The sequence below is a fragment of the Misgurnus anguillicaudatus genome, chromosome 6, assembly GCF_027580225.2.
Source record: "Misgurnus anguillicaudatus chromosome 6, ASM2758022v2, whole genome shotgun sequence".
NCBI lineage: Eukaryota > Metazoa > Chordata > Actinopteri > Cypriniformes > Cobitidae > Misgurnus > Misgurnus anguillicaudatus.
Window position 1 is genome coordinate 31,859,827 of NC_073342.2, and position 22,682 is coordinate 31,882,508.

At 36.2% G+C, this 22,682-nt stretch overlaps 1 protein-coding gene across 4 annotated transcripts in view; it reads left to right on the forward strand.

Moving 5' to 3' along the window:
• Positions 1 to 208: 208 nt before the first annotated feature.
• The window catches only part of mon2 (MON2 homolog, regulator of endosome-to-Golgi trafficking), a 34,316-nt gene continuing 11,842 nt past the window's right edge, over positions 209 to 22,682 (forward strand). For 3 of the 4 annotated variants that reach the window (XM_055192124.2, XM_055192126.2, XM_055192127.2), the window contains exons 1-21: positions 209 to 618; positions 5,574 to 5,637; positions 5,729 to 5,856; positions 7,886 to 8,017; positions 10,276 to 10,405; positions 10,488 to 10,585; positions 10,673 to 10,798; positions 10,883 to 11,080; positions 11,203 to 11,327; positions 11,523 to 11,662; positions 13,403 to 13,556; positions 13,639 to 13,844; positions 15,772 to 15,853; positions 16,242 to 16,423; positions 16,520 to 16,632; positions 16,789 to 16,893; positions 16,979 to 17,059; positions 17,177 to 17,250; positions 17,336 to 17,426; positions 19,507 to 19,608; positions 21,124 to 21,234. In XM_055192124.2, coding sequence (XP_055048099.2) covers positions 511 to 618; positions 5,574 to 5,637; positions 5,729 to 5,856; positions 7,886 to 8,017; positions 10,276 to 10,405; positions 10,488 to 10,585; positions 10,673 to 10,798; positions 10,883 to 11,080; positions 11,203 to 11,327; positions 11,523 to 11,662; positions 13,403 to 13,556; positions 13,639 to 13,844; positions 15,772 to 15,853; positions 16,242 to 16,423; positions 16,520 to 16,632; positions 16,789 to 16,893; positions 16,979 to 17,059; positions 17,177 to 17,250; positions 17,336 to 17,426; positions 19,507 to 19,608; positions 21,124 to 21,234 — 2,550 coding nt within the window. In that variant the 5' untranslated portion in view covers positions 209 to 510. The remainder of the gene's footprint in view (positions 619 to 5,573; positions 5,638 to 5,728; positions 5,857 to 7,885; positions 8,018 to 10,275; positions 10,406 to 10,487; positions 10,586 to 10,672; positions 10,799 to 10,882; positions 11,081 to 11,202; positions 11,328 to 11,522; positions 11,663 to 13,402; positions 13,557 to 13,638; positions 13,845 to 15,771; positions 15,854 to 16,241; positions 16,424 to 16,519; positions 16,633 to 16,788; positions 16,894 to 16,978; positions 17,060 to 17,176; positions 17,251 to 17,335; positions 17,427 to 19,506; positions 19,609 to 21,123; positions 21,235 to 22,682) is intronic. The other variant, XM_055192125.2, reaches the window with a different exon arrangement.

A 22,682-nucleotide genomic window follows, 5' to 3' on the forward strand; every position in this document is an offset into this window, starting at 1 on the left:
TGAACTTTAGTAAAGTGACAAAAATCTTAATTTACATTTATTTATTTATTTATTTATATATTTTTTCTTAATTTACATCTATGAACATATTAATAAGTACGTCGTGACGTGTGCATTAGTTAATCGACGATTCCATTGGCCAATGAAATCATTGCACTGTTGCTAAGCGCCCACGCGAGGGCGCCACCGCCCCTCCCCGCTGCGGATCCTGTCAGTGTTTACGGAAGTGACGGATGACGTGACGTGTCATTTTCCGCACAGGCATTATGGGATCTAGGAAAGAAGAAAAATCATGAAATTGAGGCGTGATGCTTAAATCTAGATCCTAAAGATCACATATAACAAACGGATCTTATAAATCCATGACTATGCTGATGTTTAACGCACGCGCACATGTATTGATGTGTGTGCCGCACTGAGGGCTTTATGTATGTGTCGCGCGCCGGAGCAGCTTTCATTTGCTTTATTCTTCATTAATCAGAGTTTTATTGGAGGTTTGTGAGTGTGAAGATGTCGACCAGCAGTCCTGAAGCGGTGAAGAAACTGCTGGAGAACATGCAGACAGATCTGCGGTCTCTGTCAATGGAGTGTAAGAAGAAATTCCCTCCAGTCAAAGAGGTAAACACCTAGTTACTTATTTACACATCAACAACAGACACAAATATACAGCTATATAATGCAGATCTCTACCTAAATATACCTTTATGTGTGTTTGTGTACATACAGTACGTGTATATCAATATGTCATACCGATACAGTTATACTGTAAAGCTTGACTGTATGTACATGTTGGTAGACAATATAGACATTGTTAAAGAAACAAAGACTCTCTTTATATCTCTGTCAGAAACGTGTCACACTGTTCACGTGATTACTGGGTATTCAAATACATACATACATGCATATGAATCCTAAATTATTCCCAAAATTATGTTGATTATTCCTCTGATGACCCTCAGAAGAACTTCAGCAAATATATGATCAGAGTCTCAGTAAATGAATGTGTCGTCACATAAGACCCCATTAATGATGATTCATCTATTGTTGATGGATATGGATGATCTCTAGTATGGTTTATTTTGTTCTTTCATGTGTCTGTAGGCGTGATACACACTTCATCATACAGTGCTCAACGCAAATATTTTTTTATACTGGCTCGGTTCAGGTTTAAGCTTGCCCTGCCAAAATTTCACTGGCCCCACTAAAAAAGATTTCAGTGTCTGTAGCATATTTAAAAATAATAATTCAAAAGTCAAATTTAATTGCATACATAACAACAGACAACGAAAAGGCTCCCGACTTGTCTGCTTTACCTGTCAGGGCTCAACATAAAGGACTGCCCGGGGCCAGTGTGAGAGACACTCGGACCAGTAAAAAGTATTGTCATTTGCCTGATCGGTCACCGAAATATATGTTCTATCAGTGGCCGTTTGTCTGTATGTATTCTTATGCAATGTTACCAACAAGACACATTTAAAGGTGCAGTGTATACATTTTAGCGGCATCTAGTGGTGAGGTTGTGAATTGCAACCAACGGGGTAGTCCACTGCTCACCTCTTGCTTTTGAAACACATAGAGAAGCTACGGTAGCTGCCACCAGACAAACATGTCATCGTCGGAGACAACTTAGTAAAAATAGTTTGTCCATTAAGGGCTTCCGTAGAAAAATGGCGGCAAAAAATGGTGACTTCCATGTTAGGGGACCCTCTGTGTATGTAGATAAAAACGTCTCATTCTAAGGTAATAAACACATAATGGTTCATTATAAAAAGGTCTTTATACACCTCTGATAATAGAGTTTTGTATATTATTTTGCATTTCTGTCAAGAGATCCTTCTAAAAATTACACACTGAACCTTTAGGTGTTTGCGAAAGTTAACTTCTCAGCAATGTCATGAGGTTTCTTCTCCTTATTGGTTTTTGTGGACACCGTTGCATGTTGCGTCAGCTGGTAGAGCAAAAAGTTGTTATGATGGCCTCTAATCACGAGGCCAAACGAAAACATCATTTTTTTAACATCTTGGAAGTAGGGTTGCCGCGGTGACGTAATTTTCCCACCGGTATCACCGAGTGGGAGGGGCTTATAAATGCGCATGCAGACGTGCACATTTTACTTTCACTTTTGAATTACGCAACTGTTTAAATGCATCGCTTGCGTAAGCTGCGTTAAATCGCCTATGAATTTGCGTACAATGCGAGTTCAAAAGCTGGTTGACTTAAGTGCTTGAGTCAATGTGCGCAGGTAATTCTCACAGAACCCGCCAGTCCCAAGCAGAGCAACCGGCTACTTCTCCATAAAAGCGCTGCTTGAATGATGGGTTTAATATCTTTCTTGATGAAAAACACAACAACAAAACGATCTCGCTTATATTAAACATCATATATGTATATTATACAAAAACGAGCAAAGCACGCGGCTTCTGTCATCATCTGGTCAGTCAGCTCGCCTTGCAAACTCTGACAGAATGAAATCTGACACCTGCGGCTGCTCTGTGACGTGACGCGCGTTCAGCCCCGCTGAATTCAGACAACAGACACAGTTGTAAGTGTTTGCTCTCTCTAACGAAACTAAATGATTTAATTACACGAAAATATCAAAACGACGGTGAAAGACGGTGTCGCGGTGTGCAAGTGATATAACCGGTGAGAGGCTGAAGCACCGGTTATCACCGTTTCACCGACTATCGCGGCAAGCCTACTTGGAAGCAGACATTTACTTGGGTAAAACACGGCGAAATAAATTCTGCAATGTTTTTCAGTTTCCAGGTAAAGCAGACAAGTAGCGAGCCTTTTCCGTTGAAGAAGTTGTGAAATGTAAGAATTGGAGTTTACATTTAAAATTGACAATTGTCTTAACAAAAACCTGAAACAGTATACAAAAATTCTTTGCGTTAAAGGAACTGTATGTAGGATTGTGGCCAAAACTGGTATTGCAACAATAAAACTTGTGGCTAAAACTGGTACTGCAGTCACACAACTGGTGGCCAATACACAACATGACAACATAAACATCAGTTGAGGGCTGCAACTCCACTTTTAAATGACAATATCCTGGACAGACCACTGTTATCAGTGATATAAGTATATGAAATGAAAATGATTTCTTAATGTCTAGTGACATATCAAGGCGATTTTATGATTAATTGATATTTATAAATTTCTTACATACTGTTCCTTTAAGCCCTGCCTGTAAACTGACGGCAAACTGTGCATAACATTTTCGTGGCAAACGCACTGCCCATATGGCGTTATTCGCATCCCCCCACACGAGGGGCAAAGGATGGTGTCTTTGCATTGACTTTGTATGTAATCTACTCGCGCAAATCGTTGAACTCGCGTCTAGTGTGAACCCATAGTTAGGGGTGTGAATCTTTAGGGACCTCACAATTAGGGTTGCAAAATTCTGGGAATTTTCAAGGCTGGAAACTTTCCATGGGAATTAACTGGGAATTTGAAAAAATGCAGAGTTGCTTATAACCGGAAACTTAACTCTTTTCCCACTATTGACGAGATAAATCAACAATTAAGTGAAAGCATTTCCATCAAAAAAACATGTTCCTGATGAGTTTTTATGTTAATCTGTAATACCGCGATTATCCACTAGATCATTATTCACTTACCCAATTTATAAAAAAACTGAAGCAAAAATGTTATTTACTAATTTTAAACTTATAAATAAACTTTTAAAATATATTTATTTATATACACATGTTATTATTTCTTAAATAAACACATGCATGTGTGTGTATTTATTTATAGATAATTATTATACACAGTACACACACATATATGATGTAAACAAAAGCTTTTATTCTGCATACGATTAGTCACGATTAACCGTTTTGCAGTCACAGTTGTTTGTTATGAGAAGTTGGTTTCCTTTGAGCTACACATCACCTTGAGCTACAAAGCCGTCATAGACGAGGATCTCAAACACAGACCTGTCACATCTGTCTTCATCCGAGAGAAGAGACGTCTGTGTGTCTTCAGTGGCGTGTGGATCTCTCTGGAGTCACGAGTGTGATGATCGTATGTGACAGCTGAGGTCATGATGAGATGGACTGCTTGAACAGATATAGTGCTGTATTCATACTTTATGTGTGTTGTTTCAGTATAAATGAGTTGTTGTGGATTGTAAATCTGTGTTGTCGATGGGCAGCTGAATGATTCTCTCTGAAACGCTTCAGACGCCAGACCAAAAACTGCTAAATTCTCCATGACTCTGTCTGTCCACAAAAACAACTTTAAAGGTCTTTGAAGTTCTGGTTATTCATGATTAAAGTATAAGGAGTGTTTGTGCTTCTAAAACATCTTAAGAGGCCGAGAGTCTGAATGAATCTAGTGGAGATTCATAGACTGAATAATAAATGGTTAGGTTATTAGCATTAATTGTTAGGGGTGTGAAATTTCAAGGCTGGAAATTTTCCATGGGAATTAACAGGAATAAACTGGGAATTTGTTATAGTTGCCTATAACAGTGAGCTTAACTCTTTCCCCGCCATTGACGAGTTATCTGGTCAATTCAGAGAAAACATTTGCATGAAAAAACATGTTCCTGACAGTGATGCGCGGGACAGTGATGCGCGGTTACCCACGGTTACGAGTCACCCAAAAATATTTTTAATGATATTCGGGTCGCGGTCGGTCTGGTCGTTTGAAATAAAGATGCGAGTTAACTATTTTAAACAATTACTACTTAAAAAAAATGCGGACCAGGGAGCGGGTCGGGTACACAATTTATTTTTTATTTTTTGCCGTCCGAGTTGCGGGCAGGTTAGTTGAAAAAGTTTGTCGGGTCCGGGTTGTTTATACATTGACCCGCGCATCACTGGTTCTTGATGATTTTTTTCGGTTATTTGTAATACTGTGATTATCCACTAGATTAACTTAACCAACTTAACCAATTTATAAAAAAAACTGAAGCAAAAAATTATTTACTAATTTTAAGCTCTGTGTATGTTTTGATAATCATTCTGAATCTGATCTCTCTAACAAAATTCCTTCACAAAAATGCAATTGTTTCAGCTTTTTGTTAATTTTTTTAATTTATTATTATTTTTTAATTATTTTATTGTTTGTTTGAAAGTATAGGGTCTGGTCTTTCATTTGATATATTTGTATGTGTTTATATATATTTTTTAAGATAAAAAGGCATTTTGTGAAACTTTTGTGAAAATCACCAGAAAATGCTTACGGGCAACTTTTAAAAAATTGGTTGCGAGGAATCAGTAAAATGTAAATCTTACAGCATAATTTTTTTTAAAAGAACAAGATTAAGTGCAATTTTTGTTGAATTTCTACCTGAACATGGAATGTTGATTTTTGTTCAAATAAATTTGTGGCTTGATGAGAGTAAGTATCAGGATTCTTCAAAATGTGTATTACCCTGCATGCATGTCTGCTCATGACCAAACAAAATGTTTATTTATGTTTGTATATGATAATAGGTTACATACATTTCCCTAAATTTCCAAATAATTCCCATAAATTTCGGTTAAGTTTCCAATTTGGAATATTTGAAAAAAGTATTTTCCTCATAACGACAATCTCAAACATTTGTTTTTGGTCTTTAGGCTGCAGAGTCGGGCATTGTGAAGATCAAAACCATCGCTGCTAGAAACACAGACATCCTGGCAGGTAAGCGTCTAACACAATATCAACATCCACTGAAAGAGATGGACCTGTTGTGTGTTGATGGGTTGTGGTGTCATTTGTTCTTGTTTGTCAGCGCTGAAGGAGAACAGTTCTGAAGTGGTCCAGCCGTTCCTCATGGGCTGTGGAACTAAAGAACCCAAAATCACTCAATTGTGTCTCGCTGCCATTCAGAGACTCATGTCACATGAAGTGGTTTCTGAGGTGAGACACACACCAGCATTTACACTTGAAAATATAAATGTAACTAATGTATTGTTTAGTAGCATAAGTCAGTGACTAACTATGAGATAAATCACAGCTTCATGTTTTTGTCAAATTAAATACACATCCACAATGCAAAAAATGATTTTCAAGAAAAAAAAATCTTAGTATTGTTGTCTTGTTTTCAGTAAAAATATCTAAAAATTCTTAAATTAAGATGCTTTTTCTTGATGAGCAAAACAACCCAAGAAAATAAGTCTAGTTTTTAGTCCAAAAATATCAAATTTAAGTGATTTTGTGGATAAAACAAGCAAAAAAATCTGCCTATGGGGTAAACAAATTTTTCTTGAATTTAGGGTTTAAGAAAATTGTTCAAGATTTTTTGGCTTGCCCCATTGGCAGATTTTTTTTCCTTGTTTTATGCACAAAATCACTTAAATTTGATATTTTTGGTCTTAAAAACTAGACCTATTTGCTTGGGTCGTTTTGCTCATCAAGAAAAAGCATCTTAATCTAAGAATTTTTAAATATTTTTATTAAAAACAAGACAAAAATACTAAGATTTTTTTTTCTTACATTTTTTTTTTTCAAAAAAATACTTTCTTACTTGGTATTTTTGTCTTGTTTTCAGTAGAAATATCTAAAAAAAATAAATCAAGATGTATTTTCTTGATGAGCAAAATAACCTAAGAAAATAAGTATAGTTTTTGACAAAATACTATAAAATTTTAGTGAATTTGTGCTTAAAACAAGCAAAATTATCTCCCAATGGGGTGAGAAAATTTTGCTTAAATTAAGTGTTTAAGAAAAAAGAAAACTTATTTTTAGATTTTTTTCTCACACTATTGGCTGAAATTTTTGCCTTATTTTTTTCTTATTTTCTTGGGTCATTTTGCTCATCAAGAAAAGGCATCTTAATTTAAGAATTTTAAAATATTTTTATTAAAAACAAAACAAGACAAAAATACTAAGATTTTTTTTCTTAAAAATCTTTTTTTTTTTTCAAAAAATTACTTTCTTACTTGGTATTTTTGTCTTGTTTTCATTAGAAATATCTAAAAAAAATTAAATCAAGATGTATTTTCTTGATGAGCAAAATAACCTAAGAAAATAATACTAGTTTTTATATACAAAATACTATACAATTTTGGTGAATTTGTGCTTAAAACAAGCAAAATTATCTTCCAATGGGGTGAGAAAATTTTGCTTAAATTAAGTGTTTAAGAAAAAAGAAAACTTATTTTTAGAAATTTTTGCCTTATTTTTTTCTTATTTTCTTGGGTCATTTTGCTCATCAAGAAAAGTCATCTTAATTTAATTTTTTTTAGATATTTTTACTGAAAACAAGACAAAAATACTAAGTAAGAAAGTCATTTTTTGCAGTGTAAAGTGTCTTAAAGGGCTGATATTGTGCAAAATCCACTTTTACAATGTGTTTGGACATAAATGTGTGTTATTGTAACAAACCTACAACGAACAATCCACTCTCCTTTTTTAATCTCTATTAAACCAAAGCAGTCTCATTAAAGATGCTGTTTTGATTATCTTGTCAATGTGATGTCACACTGATAAAGCCCCACCCACAGCTACTGAAGACTGCTTATTTTTACCCAAAAGCTTTTCTGAATGTGTTTATTAGCACGTTGTAGGGTTAATGCAGCTAAAGATACTATTGTCTCAGACTGTATTCACAGGAATCAGATATATATTAACCGAAAACACTCGCTGTCTGTTAGTGAGGAGCATTTTAAGGTACAGACATAAAAACAGCACTTTTTGCTCCCACCCAAATATATTTTGTGCTGAAACTTCACAGACACATACTGGGCACTCCTGAAATTTATATTGCATCTTGTAAAAATAGGCATATTATTGGCCCTTTAACTAAAGTGTCTTCCAGTACTGTACTATAGTACAGACGCAGTATGTTTGGTAAAAATGAGTAGCTTGGCAAGCTGTTGTTGTCAAACATAGCAGCGGTTAAGATGTGTTAATGTGTGCGTCTGTGTTTGTGTGTGTGTGCGTGCAGGCGGCTGCAGGGAACATCATTAATATGTTGTGGCAGTTGATGGAGAACGGACTGGAGGAACTGAAACTGCTGCAGACTGTTCTTGTGCTGCTTACCACAAACACTGTCGTACATGATGAGGTTCTGTCTAAGGTACCATAACACACATACACATAAACATGCACACAAAGACACAAACTTGCACACACACTATATAAAGCATTACCGTATTTTCCGGACTATAAGTCGCACTTTTTTCATAGTTTGGCTCGTTCTGCGACTTATAGTCAGGTGCGACTTATATGCCAAAATTAACATGAAGCAAAATAAAACATTACTGTCTACAGCCACCAGAGGGCGTTTTATGCTGCTCTTCTAGCCCAGTGGTTCCAAAACTTTTTCAGCGTGCGGCCCCCCTTGTGTACGGTGCATTCCTTCGCGGCCCCCCAAAGAAAATTTGTGACAAAAAACTGTTCTAAAACTCAAAAAAGTAGTGCTTTTGACTAGTAGCCTTATTTTTTTAGGATTAATTTCACAGAATTCATGATAAATTAATGTATTTCATAAAATGTCATAAAACTTGGGCCCCCTTGGCACCATCTCGCGGCCCCCAGTTTGAAAACCACTATTCTAGCCCACTCTTGAAAAAATTAACTGAAAACAATTGAAACTGTAAACTTAAAGACAACTGAGAAAGACTTAACAAAATGACCCCAAAAAGAAAATCCTATTCTGCAGATTAAAAACTGCAATTATTAAAATATGCAGCCGGAAATAATAATTTTCTAAATAAATGCGACTTATAGTCCAGTGCGACTTATATATGTTTTTTCCTCTTCATGATGCATTTTTTGACTAATGCGACTTATACTCCGGAGCGACTTATAGTCCGAAAAATACGGTATATAGCAAGTACATCAAACTTAAATATTTCATTTGGTAAGATGCGCCTGAACCTTTTTTTTAAATAACCAGAACATTTAAGTGTAATTAATAGTCATGTGTAGGTTAGACGCCGTATGCTATGCGTAGCCTGATGCGCACCTTGCCAAAAATGTAACAATGCATCCGCTGTGCGCAGACCACATGCGCTGTGATTGGTCCACTATCAGGGAAAATATCAGTGTCGCATTTCTTCATAGGCATTTCCGCTTTCGACGGTAAAAACAAAGATTGGCCAAGTTGAGGAGGGATTTAACTCAAACTGCGATAAAAGTCGCTGACTATTCACCTCCATCACTGCTGGACTTCTCAAATCATACAAAACAAGCTGCATCTTTTTCATTGGCCAAGCTGCTTCTTCTTTGACTATTGCACTGCTACTGTGGGTTACACGTATGGATACTGCCTACTAGCGGTCTGCATGTGTAATTGCATGTCGACGCGGTTGATGACGCAGAAGTATATATAAAAAAAAACGACATGTCAAGGCTACACAGGACATACGCAGAACTATAATGAGCCCTTTATCCTCATCATCTCTACAGCCAATCAGAGCATTTATTATATTTAATATCTAACTATAAATTTAGACTAGGCATGCACGATACAAACTTTCTGTGCCGATTCTGATATTTGATTACTTAAAATGACATTTACAGATACCGATAGTTTTGCTTTTTACTCAAATTATCATACCATAAAATCCTAGAAGTGTTGTCATTGTCACCTAATTCAAAATAATCGCATAGTTTGAATTCTGATGCATTTTTCTGGCCCTTCTAATTGTCAGGATATAATCTGCCACCGATGTATCGGCGTGTAATCGGTATCGGAAGGTAAAAGCATTTTCCCCACTACCAGACATCAGCTGATTGTTTAACTCATTCGACAAATATATCAAATAAACGAACCGACCCTCTGCTTTCAAACAAACAAAATGGAAAAAAACTTTTCATCCTATCTATATTTTTATCTTTGCGTTTAAACTCTTAAATATTGGCATTTTTCTTTAAAAATACTTTTTTTGCTAAAATCTTAAATAATTGTATTCTTGTGAAGGAATTTTGTTAGAGATCAGATTCAGAATGATTATCAAAACATACACAGAGTTTAAAATGATTAAATAACGTTTTGGCTTCAGTTTTTTTCATAAATTGAGTAAGTGGATAATCCTTCTAGTGGATAATCGGGGTATTGCAGATTAACATAAAAATTCTTCAGGAACACATTTTTATGCGAATGTTTTCTCTTAATTGACAAGATAACTCATCAATGGCAGGGAAAGAGTTAAAATCAGTCGATGTCTGGTAGTGAGAAAAATGCTTTTATTTTCCAATACCGATTGTAGACCGATATATCGGTGCATCTTTAATTTAGACCAATGAGATTTTAATCTTGAATGGTGCACAAGAAACCAAGAAATGGACGCAATTGTAAACTAAACGATAGCTTTGTGTTTCTTTTGTCAGGCGATCGTTCTGTGTTTCCGACTTCACTTCACGAAAGACAACATAACTAATAACACAGCGGCCGCCACCGTCCGGCAGGTCGTCACCGTGGTCTTTGAGAGAATGGTGGCGGAGGATGAGAAGTTCAAAGGTTGTTATATCTTAATGTATCATTGCTAAAGTCACAGCATTGTCTTGGTGATATGTTTACTGTATCTTCCTTTCCCCTATAGGTTTTGCAGAAGAACCGCCTGCAGTCCAAGGCAACAGCAACCGACGTTCTGTCAGCACGCTGAGACCCAGCGCTAAAGATGCTTACATGCTGTTTCAGGTGCGATTCGAAAGATTCGGGGATGTAAAAAACAATACCACTATCTGTTTCTGTGTTCATCTTCTGTGTCTATTGCATTTTCTGCAGGATCTCTGTCAGCTGGTGAACGCTGACGCCCCCTACTGGTTGGTGGGCATGACAGAGATGACACGGACATTTGGATTGGAGCTGCTGGAATCCGTTTTGAATGACTTTCCTCAAGTTTTTCTGCAGGTGAGCATGACAATAACACAACCAGGGGGTTAAATGCACTCGTTTCGTCGCACCTGTTTGACCCTTCATGTTTCTTTTTCATAGCACCAGGAGTTTAGTTTCTTGCTGAAGGAGCGAGTCTGTCCTCTGGTCATCAAACTCTTCTCTCCGAACATTAAGTTTCGTCAGGGCAGCAGTTCCAGCTCATCGTCTCCGGCCCCCGTGGAGAAACCGTACTTCCCCATCTGTATGCGACTGTTGCGGGTCGTCTCGGTTCTCATTAAACACTTCTACAGCCTCCTGGTGAGATGTGGATGATGGCCTTGTACAACATTTCATCTGTTTACCCCTAAAGTCCAATTCTGTTATATTATTAAATCATACAGCAAATGTTCATGAGCTGATGGTTTCTGTGTGTGTTTAAGGTGACGGAGTGTGAGATCTTCTTGTCTCTGCTGGTGAAGTTTCTGGATGGAGAGAAACCACAGTGGTTGAGAGCCGTGGCTGTGGAGTCTGTGCACCGGCTGTGTGTACAACCACATTTACTGCGGTGAGACAACACACTTAAGCTAACCAGTTTTGACTAGGGTTGCAAAAGCCCGGAAAATAAATACGGTAAATTTCCGTAAAGAAACAGTCGTGACAGAACAGAAGGGATATTTTAATAGCGTAAATGTTTTATAGCTTAATGTTTGTACAAATCAAAATTCATGTAATTGAATGCTGTCTGTGTTCATATCTGCAGGTCTTTCTGTCAGTCGTATGATATGAAGCAGCACTCCACTAAAGTCTTCAGAGACATTGTCAATGCTCTGGGGTCCTTCATCCAGTCGCTCTTCATCCTGCCCAATTCAGGAAACTCTTCATCCACTGGTACACCTGCAGGTCAGACACATACACCTATAGTGTTTGAATGGGTCGAGTTTTGAACTATACACACTATAAGAAGTATGTACTTCACTGGGGATGGGGAACTATATATTTTTGAGTATGTAATAAAACAGTTGTTTACTTTTAGATGTTTAAGTTTTAAATTTTCTGCCCAAAAAATAATCTAGGTACTACCAAGGAGGATTAAGGCCAAGCTAAAATAAAAAAAATGAAAACATTTTTAGATTTAAGTCATTATAAATGCAAGATTTAACTAGTAGTTTTTTTTGTTTTGTTTTTGAGAAAAAAGTCAAAATAAGTAAAATTATGAACATAAAGTTGTAAATATTTCGAGGATAGAGTCGCAATACTTCGGAGATAGAGTCGCAATACTTCGGAGATAGAGTCGCAATACTTCGCGGATAGAGTCGCAATACTTCGCGGATAGAGTCGCAATACTTCGCGGATAGAGTCGCAATACTTCGCGGATAGAGTCGCAATACTTCGCGGATAGAGTCGCAATACTTCGCGGATAGAGTCGCAATACTTCGGGGATAGAGTCGCAATACTTCGAGGATAGAGTCGCAATACTTCGAGGATAAAGTCGCAATACTTCGAGGATAGAGTCGCAATACTTCGAGGATAGAGTCGCAATACTTCGCGGATAGAGTCGCAATACTTCGCGGATAGAGTCGCAATACTTCGCGGATAGAGTCGCAATACTTCGCGGATAGAGTCGCAATACTTCGCGGATAGAGTCGCAATACTTCGCGGATAGAGTCGCAATACTTCGCGGATAGAGTCGCAATACTTCGCGGATAGAGTCGCAATACTTCGCGGATAGAGTCGCAATACTTCGCGGATAGAGTCGCACTATTTCGATGATAAAGTCGCACTATTTCGATGATAAAGTCGCACTATTTCGATGATAAATTCGCACTATTTCGATGATAAAGTCGAAATATTTAGAGAATAAAGTCGTAATATTTTGAGAATAAAGTTGTAATATTTTGAGAATAAAGTCGTAATACTTTGAGATTAAAGTCGCAATACGTTGAGAGTAAAGTCGCAATACGTTGAGAGTAAAGTCGCAATACTTCGCGGATAGAGTCGCAATACGTTGAGAGTAAAGTCGCAATACGTTGAGAGTAAAGTCGCAATACGTTGAGAGTAAAGTCGCAATACGTTGAGAGTAAAGTCGCAATACGTTGAGAGTAAAGTCGCAATACGTTGAGAGTAAAGTCGCAATACGTTGAGAGTAAAGTCGCAATACGTTGAGAGTAAAGTCGCAATACGTTGAGAGTAAAGTCTCATTACGTTGAGAGTAAAGTCGCAATACGTTGAGAGTAAAAAGTCGCATTACGTTGAGAGTAAAGTCGCATTACGTTGAGAGTAAAGTCGCCTTTTATGACTTTATTTTTGTTATATATTGACTTTATTCTCTAGGTTTTTTTTTACTTTATTCTTGTTATATTGACTTTATTCTCTAAATGTTACGACTTTATTCCTGTAATTTAATTTATTTCGACTTTTTAAATGTCGCATCATAATGAATTCAATCTCGAGATGTTTTTATTTTAGCTTGGCCCTAATCCTCCTTGGGACGTTACCACTGAGTTATTGTGAGGGTTATTAACATACTATACCTTACAGCAAATTGGGACTTGGCTCGTATGGTGTCTTATGTGATATGGTGCAGATGAATCGCTTCATTGATCTTTGTGAAATTGTTTTCTATGTGTGTGTTTGTGTCAGGTGGTTCAGTGTCGGGCGCTCAGACGTCTGCTCAGGGAGTCCCGGGGGTCGCAGGTCCAGGAGGAGTTCTGACCACACAGGCCGCATTTGAGTACCGCGGTACCTGGATCCCTCTGATGAACGTCAGCGTTCAGGGCAGTGCCAAAGCCACATAGTGAGTGATGAACCCATTTCACGATTGCTTTACATACACATGTAGTTTTCCTCTGTGTGATACGCCTTTCGTTTTCTTTCAGTTTGGAAATGTTGGATAAAGTGGAGCCACCGTCAATCCCGGAAGGTTATGCCATGTCTGTGGCATTCAGTGCTCTGTTGGATCTGGTCAGAGGCATCACCACCATGATCGAGAGAGACCTCAACAGAGAGGAGCAGGAGGCAGCCATGAGAGAGGGGGCGGAGCCTTTGACCCCTCCTCTGAGTGACAGCTCCCCACAGGAACCCAGTGAGTGTCGATCGTGCATGAGACTCTTCCACAGATTCATCTTTAAATGAGTCTGTAGTTCCTTAAAACTGGGAGGTATTAGTGGACTAAACCATGTACTTTTTGTCTTGTTTTCATTAACCCTATCTAAAAAAATCTTACATTGAAGATGCTTTTCTTGATGAGCAAAACGACCCAAGAAAATAAGTCTAGTTTTCAGACAAAAAGACATAATTTAAGTGAATTTGTGCTTAAAACAAGCAAAAATATCTGCCAATGGGATGAGGAAAAAAATCAGAATTTTAAACACCCCATTGGCAGATTTTTTTGCTTGTTTTAATTTCACTTAAATTGTATATTTTTGGTCTAAAAACTAGATTTATTTTCTTGGGTCATTTGCTCATTAAGAGAATACATCTTGATTTAAGAATATTAGGTACAAAATACTAAGTACACTGCAAAAAATGATTTTCAGGAAAAAAACATTTTAGTATCTTTGTCTTGTTTTCAGTAAAAATATCAAAAATTCTTAAATTAAGATGCTTTTTCTTGATGAGCAAAATAATCAGCCAATGGGGTAAGCAAAAAAATCTTGAACATTTTTCTTAAAGACTAAATTCAAGAAAAATTAAAAAAAAATTAGCTTACCCCATTGGCAGATTTTTTTAACTTGTTTTATGTACTAAATCACTTAAATTTCATATTTTTGATCTAATAACTAGACTTATTTTCTTGGGTTGTTTTGCTCATCAAGAAAAAGCATCTTAACTTAAGAATTTTTTTATATTTTTACTGAAAACAAGACAAAAATACTAAGAATTTTTTTACTTGAAATTCATTTTTTGCAGTGTATATTTTAAATCAATCAAGTGATTAATTTTATTGTTATACGTTAACATTAGTGTTACTAAACATTTACGAAAAACATGCAGAGATTTGAATGCACATTCAAGACTTTCTGCCCAAATTGATAGTCAACCTAAAGACTATTTTACAATCGAATGCACTTTGATGACCTCTGTCTGTGATGCAAGAAATTGTATAAAATCAGTTCAAGTGCTTTTAAAGAATAGTCAGATGTTTTCATTTAGGTCCTGTGATGTGCATTTATTCTCTGCTGCATAAACACATGTGTTGTGTGTGTTGTAGTGACTCTTAGTATTTTTGTCTTGTTTTCAGTAAAATATCTAAAAAAATCTTACATTTAATATGCTTTTCTTGATGAGCAAAACGACCCAAGAAAATAAGTCTAGTTTTCAGACAAAAAATACATAATTTAAGTGAATTTGTGCGTAAAACAAGTAAAAATATCTGCCAATGCGATGAGGAAAAAAATCTTGAATTAAGTTAACTTTTTTTAAACACTTAATTCAAGAAAAAAATTCTCACCCCATTGACAGATTTTTTTGCCTGTTTTAACCAAAATTTCACTTAAATTGTATATTTTTGGTCTAAAAACTAGATTTATTTTCTTGGGTCATTTGCTCATTAAGAGAATACATCTTGATTTAAGAATATTTAGGTATTTCTACTGATAACAAGACAAAATACTAAGTACACTGCAAAAAATGATTTTCAGGAAAAAACATTTTAGTATTTTTGTCTTGTTTTCAGTAAAAATATCAAAATTCTTAAATTAAGATGCTTTTTCTTGATGAGCAAAATAATCTGCCAATGGGGTAAGCAAAAAAACCTTAAACATTTTTCTTAAAGACTAAATTCAAGAAAAATTAAAGAAAAATTAGCTTACCCCATTGGCAGATTTTTTTTAACTTGTTTTATGCTCAAAATCACTTAAATTTCATATTTTTGATCTAATAACTAGAATACAAGAAATTGTATAAAATCAGTTCAAGTGCTTTTAAAGAGTAGTCAGATGTTTTCATTTAGGTCCTGTGATGTGCATTTATTCTCTGCTGCATAAACACATGTGTTGTGTGTGTTGTAGTGACTCATGAGGTTTGGGAAGAGATGGTCAACGCTTGCTGGTGTGGCCTGCTGGCTGCTCTCTCACTTCTGCTGGATGCCAGGTACACGTATACGCTTTACATTAAAGCCTAAAAACTCATTTCTAAATCAATTTTATTGTGACATTCAAAGCAATTGATCAATATTAGTGATGCATGATATTGAAGATAAGTTCAATATGCAAAAAAGTTGTTCATGCTTAACTTATTGAAGTATGCAAGATAATCCGGTAATGCATACTGTTGTGATATTATGCATACTGCGATATTGCGATAATGTCCGTATGTCTCACTGACCTGATCAATACATTGTTACATAGATTAATTCTTCGTTCAGCAATAAAAGCATGTTATTATATTTATACATTTGTATATTGAAATCTTGCTAAATTCCTCAGCACATGGAAAGAGAGTCTGTATTGATGACATCTGCTTTATTTGTTCACATCAGTACGGATGAGGCGGCCACAGAGAACATCCTGAAGGCGGAGCTCTCCGTGGCCTCTCTGTGCGGTCGTCTGGGTTTGGTGACGCCGCGTGATGCGTTCATTACGGCCGTGTGTAAAGCGTCTCTTCCTCCTCACTATGCCCTGACCATACTGAGCAGCAGCGCCGCCAGCCTCTCCAATAAAGGTACAAGCCTCTTCATCCATACTTTTATTTCAGAAATACAACCTGTGCGTGTGTGTGTAAACGTTCGATGGTTTGTGTGTTTGTTTGTGTGTGTAGTGTACTCTATCCAGGGTCAGAATGTGCAGATTGTGAGTCCATCCAGTGAATCTCACCAGCAGGTGGTAGCAGTGGGTCAACCTCTCGCCGCACAGCCACAGGGGACAGTAGTGGTAAATCACACACCTGTGTAACCATGCATGTATATTGTTGTGGTTCACATCAGATTTACAGTAATTTACTGGCATGATTGTGTTTAGTTACAGTATTGCATTGTAAAAGTAATGAGGACAATATCACAATAGCATGACTGTCTCGTTCTCCCCTAGCTCACAGCGAAGAACATTCAGTGCATGCGGACGTTGTTGAATTTGGCTCATTGTCATGGTGTTTATCTGGGAACCTCCTGGCAGCTGGTTTTAGCCACACTGCAGGTACAAAAACACACAGAAAGTTGTTTTTATTATTTATTTGTAACATATTTATTTAAACCATTTATCATTTTATTGTCTCTGTAAGCATCTGGTGTGGATTCTGGGTTTGAAGCCAGGCGTCGGTGGTGTTTTGAAACCTGGACGGGCTGTTGAAGGTCCCAGCACGGTTAGTAAGATATAATGTCTTTCACAGCTCAGCACACACTTGTGTTTCTCTCCATCTCCATTCAAACGATTTTGACATTTAATACCTTAAGTGTTTTTATTTATCGTTTTTTGACAGGTGTTAACCACAGCGGTGATGACCGATCTGCCTGTCATATCAAATATCCTCTCCAGACTCTTTGAAAGCTCACAGTAAGCATCACTGCATTCATTCAGTTGGATCATTATTAAATCATTTCTTATTTGATGTAATTTATGTTTGTGTGTGTGATTGTAGATACCTGGATGATGTTTCTCTACATCACCTGATAAACGCGCTGTGCTCTTTATCAATGGAGGCCATGGAGATGGCTTATGGTAACAACAAGGTGCATTTCTATTTGATTCAATAAAACTGCTAAAATTCAAAAGATTAGTCTTACTGTGTGTTCCTATCAGACGCAAATGAAGCTAAAAAATCGTACTATTTACGTGTAGTTGGACACTTCAAAATTTGGAGTTAATTTGTATTATTTGCGAGTGAAATTTGCACCATACGCAAGTAAAATTTGCGTCATTCACTAGTGAAATTTGCTTCATTTGCGAGTTAAATTCGTGTCATTCGCGTTTTAAATTTGTGTTACTTGCATGTGAAATTCGCATCATTCGCGAGTGAAATTCACGTCACTCGTGTGTGAAACTCTCATCATTCACGTGTGAAATTCGCGTCATTCGTCTGTGAAATTCGTGGCATTCGCGCGTGTCATTCGTCTGTGAAATTTGCGCCATTGATGTGTGAAATTAGCTCCATTCGCGTGTGAAATTCACGCCATTCGCATGTGAAATTCGTGTCATTTAAAATGTGTGCCATTCGCGTGTGAAATTTTGCATCATTCGCGTGTAAAATTTATGGCATTCGCGTGTGAAATTCGCGACATTAGCGTTTGAAACTTGTGTTACTTGCATGTGAAATTCGCATCATTCGCTAGTGAAATTTGCGTCACTCGCCTGTAAAATATATGTCACTCACATGTGAAATTCTCGTTATTCACGTGTGAAATTCGCCTTTATTCGCGTGTGAAATTTACGTCATTCATCTGTGAAATTCGTGGCATTCGCGTGTCATTCACGTGTGAAATTTGCGTGTAAAATTTGTGCCATTCACGTGTAAAATTAGCATAATTTGTGAGTGAAATTCACGTCATTCGCGTGTGAAATTCATGTTATTTAAAATGTGTGCCATTCGCGTGTGAAATTTGCATCATTCGCGTGTAAAATTTACGGCATTCGCGTGTGAAATTCGCGTCATTCGCGTTTGAAATTTGTGTTACTTGCATGTGAAATTCCCATAATTCGCTAGTAAAATTTGCGTCACTCGCCTGTAAAATTCATGTCATTCACATGTGAAATTCTCGTCATTCGCGTGTGAAATTCGCCTTTATTCACGTGTGAAATTTACGTCATTCGTCTGTGAAATTCGTGGCATTCGCGTGTGAAATTTGCGTGTAAAATTTGTGCCATTCACGTGTAAAATTAGCATCATTTGTGTGTGAAATTCACGTCATTCGCATGTGAAATTCGTGTCATTTAAAATGTGTGCCATTCGCGTGTAAAATTTGCATCATTCGCTTGTAAAATTTACGGCATTCGCGCGTGAAATTCGCGTCATTCGCGTTTGAAATTTGTGGTACTTGCATGTGAAATTCGCATCATACGCATGTGAAATTCGTGTCATTTAAAATGTGTGCCATTCGCATGTAAAATTTACGTCATTTGCATGTGAAATTTGCGTCATTCGCATGTGAAATTTGCGTCATTCGCATGTGAAATTCATGTCATGCGCGTGTGAAATTTGTGTCACTCGCTTGTAAAATTTAAGTCATTGGCATGTGAAATTTGTGTCATTCGCATGTGAAATTCGTGTCATGCGGGTGTGAAATTTGCGTCATTCGCGTGTGAAATTTGCGTCACTCTCTTGTAAAATTTACGTCATTGGCATGTGAAATTTGTGTCATTCGCATGTGAAATTCGTGTCATGCGCGTGTGAAATTTGCGTCATTCGCGTGTGAAATTCACGTGTGAAATTTGCGTCATTCGTGTGTGAAATTTAGACACGAATACGCTGAATTTGACTGCTTTAGCTAGCTTGTAGTCTCAATATGTAAATATATAGCTCAAATTGAGCAAAGAGCATTTTTTACAACTTACCAGCTATATCGTAATCACATCACTACTAGAGCAAGCTCCTGATTGGTTAACACAGCGCAAATATCTGCTGAAGTTCAGATTTTTGACATACGCGATTCAAAAGAAGCGCTCAATTCGCGCTGTGTCATTTGTATTAACATGTATTGACTTAACTTATAAATCACTTGCACTTAACGCTTTATTTTCATCTGGTGTCAACGCACCATTAAAGTAAATCATCCACCTTCACCGGTTACTGGAATTTTATTTTCGTGTGGACAGGAACCATCTCTGTTTGCCGTGGCCAAACTCTTGGAGACGGGGCTGGTCAATATGGATCGGATCGAGATTCTCTGGAGGCCGCTGACGGCACATCTGCTGGAGGTGAGACCAGAAACCAACTCACATCTCATCATCTGGAGGAGAGAAAGTACAGCCATTAGTTACTGAAGTGTTAGCATTACTGTGCATTCAGACCACCCCCGGCGAGAGCGTCAATAAAAGCTCTGGCTGCCCTGACAACGACGCTAAAGAAAAGTTGTAGTGAACGCTCTGACGCTCGAATGCATTCTCTGAACTCCTCTCAGGCGGAGGTTTCCGCCTTCCGATTGGTTGCCGGTGAACATTTCCGCCTTCCGATTGGTTGCCGCCGACCCGCGTCGTATCTCATTACCATAAAGTTGAGCCGATTTCAACTCTCCTCGACGCTCACGCTGTACATGACGCGCCGCGTCGTTGCTCGCCGGAGCTCGCCGCCGGCTCTCATTGAAAATGAATGACTTCCGGCCACTTTGACGCTCTCGCCGGTTGCGGTCTGAATGCATAGTTAGTATTAAATAGGTGTATCAGTGGGTGCACATTTAATACTACTAATAACTGCAGAGCTCATTGGTGTGTTTGTTAAATGTGACCCTGTCTGTGAAATCCAGGACTATTATCAGCAATATTAAAGATATCAAGATTATATTTGACACTGAATGTTCTTTACAGAGTGACATATGATGATTTTATGTAGAAAACTCTCGCGCCAGCACACGCATAAATGATGGGTTAACTGGGTTTTCACAGACTGGGTCACAAATGTCAATCTGTGTAACTCAAAGCAGAAAGTAGTCCATCATGAATCTTTCTAAGGGATAGAGAGACAGCAGGGTTTTTGTGATAGTAAAACATTATTTGATCTTTCTGTTGTCTTTTCTTGTCCCTACTTCAGTCTGCTGTAGTGCTGTACTCAAATATTTCTCTTGTAGTGCTATAAACACTCAAACTACTAAACGCTCTTATGTTATCTCTCTCTCTCTCTCACGACATGTCTGTGTTATAGAAGGTAAGTCTGATCTTTCTTCTTTACTCTCTGAGGATCGGTTCTCTTGTTTCTGTCATTAATGGTTTGTCACGTCGTCATTTCTCCTTGAAAATGTAATCATTTGTTTCTTTCTCAAATCATTTAATTTCAAACACAAACACTGGATCATAATCGTCATCGTTTAAGAGCATGTGGCATATTTCAATTAACAATATCTTATTTAATTCCTTATTTTTATGACCATTCTGGGTTGCTTTGCCATTTTATTTGTATGGTCAGTGTTTTGTTGTTGACCACAAATGACATTGATAAATGATCATGCTTTATTTGCAGTATTTCTTTTCTTTATATTTGGGTAAATGTCACGACTTGAGCATGTTAAAATATGAGCATTTTTGTTATTTACTACACAAAATCATCCAACATGATGTGAAGATCATTCTGTGAAATTTATCTTGATATATTTATTATTAACTGAGTAAGATTGAAATCAAACTTTACATCATTACATTATAAGACTTGGATTTACAAACAGGGTCACATATGTTGAAACAAAACCTGGCATGTTTTTGCATTGTGTCATGATTTTGCAGGTATGTCAGCACCCTAACGCTCGTATGAGGGAGTGGGGCGCAGAAGCCGTCACCTCGCTGATCAAAGCCGGACTCTCCTACAAACACGAGCCACCGTTGTCTCAGAACCAGGTAATCATAAAAATACTCAATCTCAAATCATAAAAATACTCAATCTCAAATCATAAAAATTCTCAAAATCTCAAATCATAAAAAAATCTCAAATCATACAAAAAAAAATCTCAAATCATAAAAATTCTCAAAATCTCAAATCATAAAAAAATCTCAAATCATAAAAAAATCTCAAATCATAAAAATTCTCAAAATCTCAAATCATAAAAAATTCTCAAAATCTCAAATCATAAAAAAATCTAAAATCATAAAAAAACTAAAATCATAAAAAAATCTCAAATCATAAAAAAAATTCAAATCATAAAAATTCTCAAAATCTCAAATCATAAAAAACTCAAAATCTCAAATCATAAAAAATTCTCAAAATCTCAAATCATAAAAAAATCTCAAATCATAAAAAAATCTCAAATCATAAAAAAATCTCAAATCATAAAAAAATCTCAAATCATTAATATTCTCAAAATCTCAAATCATAAAAATCTCAAATCATAAAAATTCTCAAAATCTCAAATCATAAAAAAATCTCAAATCATAAAAATTCTCAAAATCTCAAATCATAAAAATTCTCAAAATCTCAAATCATAAAAATTCTCAAAATCTCAAATCATAAAAATTCTCAAAATCTCAAATCATAAAAAAATCTCAAATCATACAAAAAAAAATCTCAAATCATAAAAATTCTCAAAATCTCAAATCATAAAAAAATCTCAAATCATAAAAATTCTCAAAATCTCAAATCATAAAAAATCTCAAAATCTCAAATCATAAAAAATCTCAAATCATAAAAATTCTCAAAATCTCAAATCATAAAAAAATCTCAAATCATAAAAAAATCTCAAATCATACAAATTCTCAAAATCTCAAATCATAAAAAAATCTCAAATCATAAAAAATCTCAAAATCTCAAATCATAAAAAAATCTCAAATCATAAAAAAATCTCAAATCATAAAAAAATTTCAAATCATAAAAAAATCTCAAATCATAAAAAAATTTTAAATCAAAAAATTCTCAAAATCTCAAATCATAAAAAAATCTCAAAATCTCAAATCATAAAAATTCTCAAAATCTCAAATCATAAAAATTCTCAAAATCTCAAATCATAAAAATTCTCAAAATCTCAAATCATAAAAATTCTCAAAATCTCAAATCATAAAAATTCTCAAAATCTCAAATCATAAAAATTCTCAAAATCTCAAATCATAAAAAAATCTCAAAATCTCAAATCATAAAAAATCTTGAATCAGTTCCTGTTAACTCTTATGCCGCCATTGACGAGTTATCTCGTCAATTATGAGTTAATCTGTACCTGATAAATATGCCTTTTTGACAAATATCTATGAAAAGGTGTAATACCGCTTTTATCTACTAGATTTATCCACCAAACCGAATTTATCAAAAACTGAAGGAAAAAAACGACTTAATTAATTGTTTAACTGCATTAATGTTT